Raw genomic sequence first — 11686 nt, 5'->3', positions numbered from 1 at the left:
TTTGTGATGTGTGTCAATACTAGATGCATTAGTGCAATACAGTGCACTCCACATTTGCTCATGTGACGATCCAGCTGGAAATTGCTTTCAAGGATTCATAATGGAAATACCTTTTTATCAAAATGATATGCAAACATGTGCATATGCTATATAAAAAATGTGCTCGTAAAAAAAAATTAAAATAAAACACATCCAAAATATCCATACATTTTTGTTTTGTTTTTTTCATCTTAGTGTAATATGTTTGAAATGCTCTGTTGACTTTCACCTGTTTACCTGTTTTCTCAGTGATCATGTCAGCCAGATCTTATGTTATTTGCAGCAGCTCGCTGATACTTTGCCATTTATGTTTGAAGCTGTTATTTCAGTATCACTGTTAGTGAACGAGACTGAATATTATGTAATGAATATTCAGGGTCTATGGACAGTATGCTTTTTCTGTGGTGATTTGTGTTTGCTTACACTGTTTTGTCATAAAATATAGTGACCATTACAGAGAATGCAAGAATTCTCTTTTGTGTATTATAACACTGGATAAATGCACACAAAATGTCTGTTTTGGCCAATATTCATTCATGTAAACAGTTTATTATGTCTTAATTTAATATGTAACAAAATATAATATTTATTTATGTTTTTTTAAATATATAATTGTAATATAATGTAATATTGTATTATTGTAGAGGGTAAAAAGACTTTTATTTTGGTCTGGCGACGTGACGTCATAAAGCTGCGCCGCGCTCCTTCATCTGTTATTGGGCTGAAGAAAGGTGTGTGCTTTTAATCATTTAAAATGTTTAAATCAATACGATAATTGTATGTAATGCTGAAATGAATTATTACCGAGTGTAACACTGTAAATTAACTTACTTGGTTTATCTAGTGATATTAATGAAGGTTACTTGTGTGGGTAAAGCTCATCCAGACATGAATAACAGAAAAGGTGCGTCTCATTTCGCTCCCTGTATCGTGAAACAGTTGATCATGAACATGAATTCGGTCACTAGCAATTAGTGATGGAAAAACGGAGCTTTTTGAAACTGTTTCGAGTCATTTGAATCAATTGAATCGCAAAATGATTCAGTGATTCGAATCGGCGCACACTGATGACACCTGCTGCTCAAAACGGTGTAAATGCAAAGAGAAAAACAAACACAAACATGTATAATGACAACTGCTACAAACCAACTGCAAATGCTTTTATGAAAGTGTCACCTGTTAAATGTGATCTAAAAATCAGCAAATACCAAAAATAAATCTTAATAAAAAAAGAAACAAACCTCACATATAATTGGATTAATTTTAATGCTAATTTTGGTTGTGTTTGTGTTCTCAGATCAATTTAAGCCATTAACTTTCATTTTGACTGACTCCCTTACCAGTGTGCTGACTACTAGACTACTACTTTGTTAATTATTCTCATCTTAAACACACAGAAATCTCAACTTAGATCCACGTGACACACTAAGATGGTGTTTATTAAAGAAGAGTTTGAAGACATGAAGATTGAAGAAACATTCAGAGTCAAACATGAAGATACTGAGGAACAAACAGGTTGGTTTTCATTCTCAAAGCTGAACTCATTTGATCCTTATTAAAATGTTCAGCTCTACAGAAATGAATGATGTTTTAAAGCAGTGGTTCTCAACTGGTTTGCCCATGGGACCCACATTTTTGCATGGTGATTAAGCTGTGACCTATATATATATTCACAAAAATGGATGGCACACACTCAAGTACTGTCCCAATTTACTTGACAAGTAAAATACAAAAACATCAAACAGCCCTGGCTATTTTGGTCCAGTGTTTATATATTTATATATATATATATATATATATATATATATATATATATACAGTACTGTGCAAAAGTCTGAGGCCACTAGTATTTTCATCAGCTAAAAATGGTTTAAAGTAAGTTATTTCTAACTTTTGCTGTAGTGTGTCAGTAAAAAATATCGGTTTACATTTCCAAACATTGTTTGCCATTAATTGTAATAATCTAGTGAGATTTTTGTTTGCACAAGGAGTCTGACAACAGCGAGTGCTCTGCACAGAGATCTGATCTCATCATCTTCCAGTCTGTCTGGAATGACATGAAGACACAGAACAAACTCAGACAGACTAAATCCAGAAGAACTGTGACAAAGTCTTCAGGATGCTTCAAGAAACCTACCTGCAAAGCTGCAGCACTGTTAAAAGTTGTAGGCACTTGTGTAAAAATGCTGTAAAATGAGGATGCTGTCATAAATCAAATTTCTTTATCAGTTACCTTCTATTAACTAAATGAAATCAACATTTGGTGCGACCATTCTTTGCGTTTACAGCACCTTTTGCCCTAGGTGCACTTGTGCAAAATTTTTCAGGTAGCTTTGCAGGTAGGTCTCTTGAAGCATCTTGGAGACGTTGCCACAGTTCTTCTGGATTTACTCTGTTTCAGTTTGTTCTGTTTCTTCATGTCATTCCAGAGACAGACTGGATGATGGTGAGATCAGATGTCTGTGTGGAGCACTGGCTGTTGTCAGACTCCTTGTGCAAACAAAAATCTCACTAGATTATTACAATTAATGGCAAACAGAATGTTTGGAAATGTAAACCGATATTTTTTACTGACACACTACAGCAAAAGATAGAAATAACTTACTTTAAACCATTATTTAGCTGGTGAAAATACTAGTGGCCTAAAACTTTTGCACAGTACTGTGTATATATACACACATATATATATATATATGTGTATATATACATGCCTACAAAAAGTATTCACACCCTTTCATTTTTTTTCTCGTTTTATGTTGCAGCCTTATGTTAAACTGCTTTACCGCTTCCCCCCCGTCCCACATCTACAGTCTACAATCTGTACATAACGACAAAGTGAACATGTTTGTAGCAAGTTTGCACATTTATTAGAAATGAAAAACTGAAAGGATTCTAATGCATGAGTATTCATACCCTTTTCTGGGACACTTGAAATTTAGCTCAGGAACATTCATATCACATGTAGATGTTACTACACGGGTATGATTTGGAAAGGCACACACTGCTTAAAGGGGAACTCCACTTTCAGAACAAAAATTTACAAAAAATGTACTCAACCCCTTGTCATCCAAGATGTTCATGTCTTTCTGTCTTCAATTGTGAAGAAATTATGGTTTTTGAGGAAAACATTTCAGGATTTTTCTCCATATAAAGGACTTCATTGCTGCCCCGATTTTGAACTTCCAAAATGTAGTTTAAATGCAGCTTCAAAGGGCTCTAAACGATCCCAGCCGAGGAACAAGTGTCTTATCTAGCGAAACGATCAGTCATTTTTTGGAAGATAAAAATTTGTTTACTTTTTAAGCACAAAAGCTTGTGTAGTACAGGCTCTGGGATGCACGTCCATGACACTAAGTACTACTGAATCACGTCAAAAGGTCACGCAGAAAGCAAACGCGCAAAGACTAAGGAAGTGCAAGTAAGTCTAATGCTGTTTACAAACAAAAAGGTATAACGATGTCAGACGATTCTTAAGTTGTAGAAGAAAATGAGATGGAGTTTTTTGCCTTACTCTACCTTTTTGAGCCGGAGTACATAGACGATTAACTTAATTTGTAGTGTCGTGGATGCGCATCCCAGAGCCTGTGCTACACGAGCTTTTGTGCTAAAAATGTATACAAATTTTTATTTTTCGAAAAAAAATGACAGATCATTTCGCTAGATAAGACCCTTATTCCTCGGCTGGGATCATTTAGAGCCCTTTGAAGCTGCATTTAAACTAGATGTTGGAAGTTCAAAAATGTTTGAAGTCCATTATATGAAGAAAAATGCTGAAATGTTTTCCTCAAAAACCATAATTTCTTTGCAACTGAAGACAGAAAGACATGAACATCTTGGATGACAAGGGGGTGAGTAAATTATTTGTAAATTGTTGTTTTGGAAGTTGGAAGAGTTCTCCTTTAATAGCACCTCACATGATATTTATTACATGCCTCCCACGAAAATCGAACCACTCACATTCAATCGTAACCGATCATATCCAATTATAGTGCGTTCGAGGCATTTCCTCCTCTTGTGATATTTCCCCATTCACTTTCAATTACTCCCACTAAACCCACGGCATCCTATGGGGTCTCTGTTAAAAGTCAATAAGCTCAGGAGAGGCAAGTCTCCGCTATAACTTTACCTGCAGGTAGACGGACAGTGTTACTTTATAAAAGTGAGTTTTTACTTTTAATGTCACATTTAGTAATATTTGCGTTGTTTAATATCTGTAATATTGATTATTTTCTCATTCCATTTTTTTTTTTTTTTTTCAAAAGGAAATGCCCCTGATACACACACACAAACACAAACAAACAAAACAGTTTCTTCTGGTCCTGATCTGATTCCAACTATGGTCTTTCTAACCATGTGTATCACCACAGAAACTGTGTTATTGTTTGTATCACTCCACTTGCAGCATTTCTCTCAGTGAGTGTCATGACAGGAGACCAAAACCACTATAATTTTGTAAATAATATTATTTTGGTGTCACTATGTAGTTTGTTAATAAAGATAACAAGTATTTGAAAATTGGCTTTGACTTTCTGAGATGAGAGCTCCAGAGCGTCAGCGGCTGTTCAGCTCTAATGAACCCGCCAAGAGCAGATCTTCTGGAATTTACCGCTGGCTCTGATAGTGGTTGAGCATGAGATATAATTCGCTTTGGGTAAATCTAACAGACAGTCTTTGGTCTCAATCTATTATTTGTTTCAGAGCAAATAGTTTTGGCTGAGGGCAAAATCTCATCACGTTATATTTTATGTAACTTCAGTGCTGTATATCAGAGCGCTGCCTTTTTACTTTGGACTGAATTGCCTTGCAGCTTTTATGATGGATGTTGTTTTTTAGTCATTGTTATTTTTCAGTAAATACTTCCTATAAAAAAAGTAGTATTTAATAATGTGTGTGTTAGTGATGGTGATTTTGGTTATATTTTTTTCTTTCACCATTAGATGGGGACAAGAGACTGTCTTTATGAGTCAGTAGCAAAGACTTTGGTTGTAAACAAGGAATTTATTTTTACTGTTAACAACATCTTGTAAGACACCTTGTTGTAGTTTTTTTTTTTTTACAAGAGTACATGAACAAGATATTTATTTGCTCTATTACAAGCTAAACTGGCCTTAAACAATATATATATATATATATATATATATAATTTTTTTTTTTCTTCTTCTTAAAATGGATTTTGAGGGAAATGCTTTTATTATATTAAACAAAGTTAAGGGTTTTTCACGTTAAGCATCATTGGGGAATCCTAGAGTACGCTGTATGACAGCACATAGTAACATAAGCCATGATATAAAGGAAATGAAGAAACCGAGAGCAATATATGTCTTCTTCAGATGTAATGTTTAATCTGTAGATTAGTGTCGGGGAGATTAACGCTATAATCTCCTTTGTAGTAAAGAAAGCTTCTCACATGTAGAACCACAAAGATGTTGAATTAAACATGAACACAGTTTTTGTATCTCAGTCAGCCTCATAAATACCGTCCCTGATAATCATAACATATACCTACTGATTTTTGTGAATGAATGACTCACTCTACCTGTTGCTGAAGATTATCCTCGGTGGAGATTAACGTTGATACTGTACTGTTATTCCTCCAGTTCCCAGATGTACAATGCTGACTGTTCTGTCGAACTGAATTTATGGAAGCAAATTTGTAAAGTAAAATACAAACCTTAAATAGCATATCATAAATCATATATATATACATCCATGCTGAATTTCAGCTCCTAAAGCCCTGAGAATACAATGCATTAAAATGCAAGCACTGTTATTGCAATGCATTTCTTTTCAAGTAGTGCAATTCAGAATGCTTTTTTGTTTCACATAAGCCTGTCATTATTTTACCTCCATAACATATTGAACTTGTGTCCTTAAGAAAAAGACAGGATTTCGAGGCCATGACTACACATTATGTGGCCACAAAATAAGAATGTTGCTACTTCAACAAAATGATCTCATGGCTACGACAAAACTAAACCAAACATGTTCCTTCCTGATCACCATATATTATTATGCTCATTTCTCTTCTCTGTAATATACAAATCGACATATTATGCATAACTATATTATGGGGTGACTTGACTGATTGCACAGATACTATTGGAAGAAAGCTGAACTGGATGATGTCACTGAATCATAAATGAACTAACTTCAGCTGGAAAAATTACTCTTTGTCATTATCCTCTTGTATTATTGCACTATTTTCCTGTTTGACTCTGTAAAGCTGCTTTGATACGATCAGTATTGTATAAAGCGCTATATAAATAAAGATGACTGCTGCAGCCTGAAATATAAGAGCCAAATAGTAAATGAAAGATTTGATTTTGTGTTAAATTCTGCAGTCACAGAATCCTACAGAGGCTATTTAAACATGGTATAGTTTTGGTAACTGCCAGGTTTTATAATGGTTTAATAAGTGCCATCTTGAAATGTATGAGTCATTTCCTGAAACAGTAAAGAGTGAACAATCTTGAGAAGAGAATTACAGACAAACCCCTCTTTGAGTAGCTTAGTGGCTATCTAGCATATATGTAGCTGGTTTTATATTGTATTGATGCATGTTGCTTTGTGTCATTAAAATGGGCTTAACTTGTATTTGTCTCTTTCTGCTTTAGACCTGATGCTGCTGAAAAAGCAAAGTGAAAAACTAAATGAAATGGAAGACAAAGATCAGTATGAGAAACATGATTTCACTAGAGAAGATTTGTTTAATTGCTCACACACTTCAGAAAAGAGAGCTCAAAAGACAGGAGCTAGAAGTCATTTCATCTGCCAACAATGTGGAAAAAGTTTCTTTAAAAAAGGAAACCTTAAAGAGCACATGAAAATTCACACTGGAGAGAAACCTTACACATGCCCTCAATGTGGACTAAGTTTCACTCAGAAAGGAACCCTTAACAGGCACATGAAAATTCACACCGGAGAGAAGCCTCACACCTGCAAACTGTGCGGAAATAGTTTCATGCGAAAAGGAGACATTCAAAAACACATGAGAGTTCACACTGGAGAGAAGCCTTATACCTGCCGACAGTGTGGGAGGAGTTTCCGTCAACAAGGAAATCTCAACATCCACATGAGCGTTCACACCGGAGAGAGATATTTCAACTGCCAACAATGTGGAAAAAGTTTCACTACAAAGGGGAACCTTGTAGTCCACACAAGAATTCACAATGGAGAAAAGCCATTCATATGCCCCAAGTGTGGAAAGAGTTTCTGTCAACAAGGAAACCTCAACGTCCACATGAGAATTCACACTGGAAAGAAGCCTTACACCTGCCAACAGTGTGGAAATAGTTTCAGATGCAAAATATCGCTTAATAACCACACAAGGATTCACTCGAGACAGTTTCGTGTTTTATCAGTGTGAAAGTTTCACAGATAGAAAATACTGTAATAAGAGTAGCCTTTCATGTGCCACCACTGTGAAAAATCTGTCTCAGACTAAGCAAACCTTAAAGGGGTCATCGGATGCCCATTTTCCACAAGTTGACATGATTCTTCAGGGTCTTAATGAAAAGTATAATATACTTTGATTAAAAATTCTCAATGGTTGTGTAAAACAACACCATTTTTACCTTGCCAAAATCAGCTCTGCAAAAATCATCTCATTCTGGTCGAGGCTGCTTTAAATGCACATGAGCTCTGCTCGCCCCCGCCCTTCTCTACTCTCTGTGGAGTGACGAGCCTGTTTACTTTAGTCGCATTTAGCCACTAATCTTCCTAACTAGCACATTATTAGGAAAGGTGATCGCAAATATTCATAAAAAATAAAAAAAAAAACCTTATACTCACGTCTGCTGTAAGTGAAGCTGGATCATGAATGATTCGCACGAACATAGACGGATATATGTAGATCGGGAGGCGCATTCACTTCACAAACAAACGTAATCTACTGCATCTTCAGCGGCTCAGATGTCGGGAGTAAATGTCGACCACTATGTTCATTATTACATCCAGCAACACAACACCTCAATCGCTCAGTCTGAGATATTCTTGTCTAACTTACATCCCTGCTCTGGCATCGAAACAAAGAGGGCGGACTGTGACAGCTGACCTGCGGTAAAACGCTCATGTCAATCAACTATTGTGGGAGCGGCCTCTGTCGGTGTGATGGCTCGATTTGAAAAAGGGAATATTATTTTTACAGATTAATTAAAAACCACTCCATGGATTTTTATCATTATAGAGTAGATTTGTACATATACTGCCAACACACATTAAAGTTCAAACAACATGTAGAAGTGAATTTAGCATCCGATGACCCCTTTAAGATTAACAAGTGAATTCGCAGTGAAGAGAAGCCTGTCATATGCTGTTATTGAGGAAAGAGATTCAGATCTAAAGAAAACGGAACAGATTTGGTATGAACAGAAAATAAAAACAAAACACAGAAATGGTAAAAGCAGGCCCAGTACTCTTTATTTATGTTCCCTCTTTGACACTAGACCGGGGTTGTAACAAATGACTTTATCCATTTAGCACAGGGGTGTCAAACAGGATTGTTTAGATTCAAACCTAATTAAACGCATCTGAACTAATCAAGTCCTTCAGGCTTATTTAAAAACAACATGGGCTGAAATTTTGCAGGGCTGCGGCAATTTTTGCAGTTTGACAACTGTGATTTAGCAGAACATTGTTTTCAAACATACCTCCTGATTAAAGCTGTAATACAGCAGAATACATGATTGCTTTGAAGTTGTTGTAAAGTAATAGTTTACTTTGTAACAGTAAGGAATGTTTGGCAGCAAGTATTACTCACTACTATGGCAACTATGTGTCCATGTTTATGCTTCTCGTAGCAATGTGAAAAATATCTGTTTATACATGTAAAGTGTGTAATTGGAACACAATTATACACTTGTGCAGAGCAGGGGGGGATGTGAGGAACAGGAAAAAAGCAGCGCAACATAGCCTTGTCCCCTTTGTTACATGTTCCTGGCGGCGGGGTTTCTGTAAATTTCAGGGTTTGTGATGTCACCAACCTGGGAAGTACCTTGTTGTAGTCCCTACCAGCCATAATTGTAGGCATTAAACTGGCAGAATTTTAAAAGACAATATCTCCGTTTGCATTGAACTTTAAGTGTTGTAACTTGGTAGACATTGTTTATGCTCAAACAGCAACAAAAGTTTAAAAAAGAAATCACAATCAGCCGCCCCTTTAACTACCTTTTTTTCCCAATTAATTTACACAGCTTTGAGGTAGGTGCTATTGAATAATAACTACCTGGTAAATGTGTATCTTTCCCTGGTTTAAACAATTGGTATTATCACTGCCAGTTTTCATACTTTTGGAATTACTGCTTCTTTCCAGATCTTAAGTATCAACTTTACTACTTTATCTGGTAAATGCTTGAACATTATATAACCTAAATTATCTTGTCTGGGTGCAGTATTAGCACAGCTTTGTAAAGCAAATCTTAAAACAATATGGTAAGAAACATCAATTTTCAATATGAGCTGTTTTGTACAGCTAAATATTGCTGGAAGCAGATGAGACTGGAAGCCAGACGCATTCAGTTTATCGAATTTGGCCTTTTTATACAATATCACTGTCTTCAGCCATTAAGCCAAGTTTTCTTAACATAAACAAGTAAATGTTTGCTTTATAAATGGTTGTCTATCAGAGAAAAACACTTAACTTGCATGCACTTTGCATTCATATCTGGGCTGCTTGCCTGCATATAGTTTGTATCATCAGTATACTGAGTTTGGCCTTTTAATATTACTTTCTTAATGCATTAAGTCATGTTAAGTTTTTCTTTAAAACTCTATGGGAGGAAAATGCTTTACATGTACACATTGCTTTCATATTCTGGGCTACTCTGCTTGCAAACTCCTTTCAGAAATACAAAGAATATCCACATAGTTTTAAGGTGAATGTAATATTTTAGTCATATCATATCAGTTATTGTTAATTTTCAAAGTGTAATTGGTCATTTAAATGTATGTTTTTAAAAGGAAAAAGTATCTGTATCAGTATCAGTATTGGCGATACTGACCCTGTGTTCACTTGGTATCGAATCGAGCTGATATGTTCTCTCCATTTGATTCCTTAATTCTTAACAATTTATTACATTGTGCAACATTTTTAAGTATCAGTATTCCTGAATGCATGAGTATTCTTGAATGCATGATAAACCCCAAGAAAAACTTTATACATGGTCACTCTCAAGTATAAGGGGCTTTCCCTGATAATAATGCTTAGACTATGTACGCTGTATGCATATGTGGCGCGTAATGCTCCGACACGGTCACCAGCAGCGTCGCACACGTTTCTGAAGCGGCTCTCCGTGCTGTTTCTGTAAAGATACATGTATACCCCTCTTTCAATTAAATAAAGCCAAAATCAGTCCAAATCCCATCAAAATCCGTTGCCATGACTTATCGTGAGAGGAACAAATTACGTTTTAGTCGCATAACCTCGGTTAATGGAAACGTCATTTCACAATACTTTTTTATTGACGTATAAAATATCGCCAAAGTTCTGCGCAAATCTGTAATGGAAACACACCTTGTGACAGGTGCGTGCCACGCTGTCATCAATATTATTTTTACTGCATTATCTATCTTTCAAAGTAGCACGGTTTTCATTTAAAAGAAAAATATAAGAGGATATAGTGAGAGAAAAAGACCAAATCAAGTGCTGTCTTATTTTTCTTTAAAATTGATCAAATTGTGTCATAGGCTAAGTTTTTATTATTATTTCTTATACTTTATTTGACCCTCTAACTCTAGCACTCACTATTCTAATTCCATTCTTAAAAAAAAACCTTGACCCTTTAAACTTGCACTCTATTCATTTAGTAACTGCTTATTTTCTTTAAAAAAACACTAGCTCGCTAGCTTCTCTATTCTTTTTTAAATCTGTTTTCATTTTATGTATTATACAATTAACAAAAAGCTTGATTTTGATTGCTTCCATTATCCTCATTTGTAAGTCGCTCTGAATAAAAGCATCTGCTAATTGACTAAATGTAAATGTATTGATGTAAATCTGAACATGCAGCTTATTGTAGGGTTAACATCTGGTCATTTGAAACATTCAAAACATTTATAAACTATCATTGTCATTTGTAATAATTAATACTACACACAAATGTAGTTACTCATTACGTTTATTCACAACATATAAGAGCCATTTAATGAACTTGATGAACACAAAAGGAGATGTTAGACACAAGATAGTGTACAGAGAGAGATCTCATCATCAATAAAAACAAAGAGGAACAAGTGAGTGAAAGATTTTGTGTGAGTGTGTGTGTGTGGTTGTCTGGGCAGATATTGTTTATGTGAGCTCAACCTCAACCTCAAGCCGAGACATTTTGAAAGGAAAGTACAGCTCTTTTTTTTCTCATGAAGGGATTAGGCAGAAGATGGAGTAGAAACTTTTATCAAACAAGTACAACGTTTAAATGATAGATTATATATCATTGTAGAGCTGAGAATATCCCCTTTGTTCCCTTAACTATACTAATTTCAGGGCCTGAGCCAAGCCACTGCTGATACTGTGCAAAAGTGGTTGTTGAAAATGCCCTGCATAAAAATAGTCTTGTCTCCTTATGGTTTTGGATCAAACATCTGCAAAGATAAGTTTGAAAATAAACTAAAACATGTAACAAGAAATGAAAAACAGGAATTGTAAAATATC

At 35.4% G+C, this 11686-nt stretch overlaps 1 protein-coding gene across 1 annotated transcript; it reads left to right on the top strand.

Annotated features, from left to right (window-relative positions):
- Nucleotides 1–716: 716 nt before the first annotated feature.
- Nucleotides 717–10092, top strand: LOC127164240 (gastrula zinc finger protein XlCGF49.1). The gene is made up of 3 exons (XM_051108069.1): nucleotides 717–770; nucleotides 1437–1554; nucleotides 6654–10092. The coding sequence occupies exons 2-3, from the start codon at nucleotides 1470–1472 to the stop codon at nucleotides 7403–7405; spliced, it is 837 nt and encodes a 278-aa protein (XP_050964026.1). The 5' UTR covers nucleotides 717–770; nucleotides 1437–1469; the 3' UTR covers nucleotides 7406–10092.
- Nucleotides 10093–11686: the final 1594 nt, after the last annotated feature.

This window comes from Labeo rohita, chromosome 4, assembly GCF_022985175.1.
Source record: "Labeo rohita strain BAU-BD-2019 chromosome 4, IGBB_LRoh.1.0, whole genome shotgun sequence".
NCBI classification, from domain to species: domain Eukaryota; kingdom Metazoa; phylum Chordata; class Actinopteri; order Cypriniformes; family Cyprinidae; genus Labeo; species Labeo rohita.
This window is presented reverse-complemented; position numbering and strand designations above follow the sequence as displayed.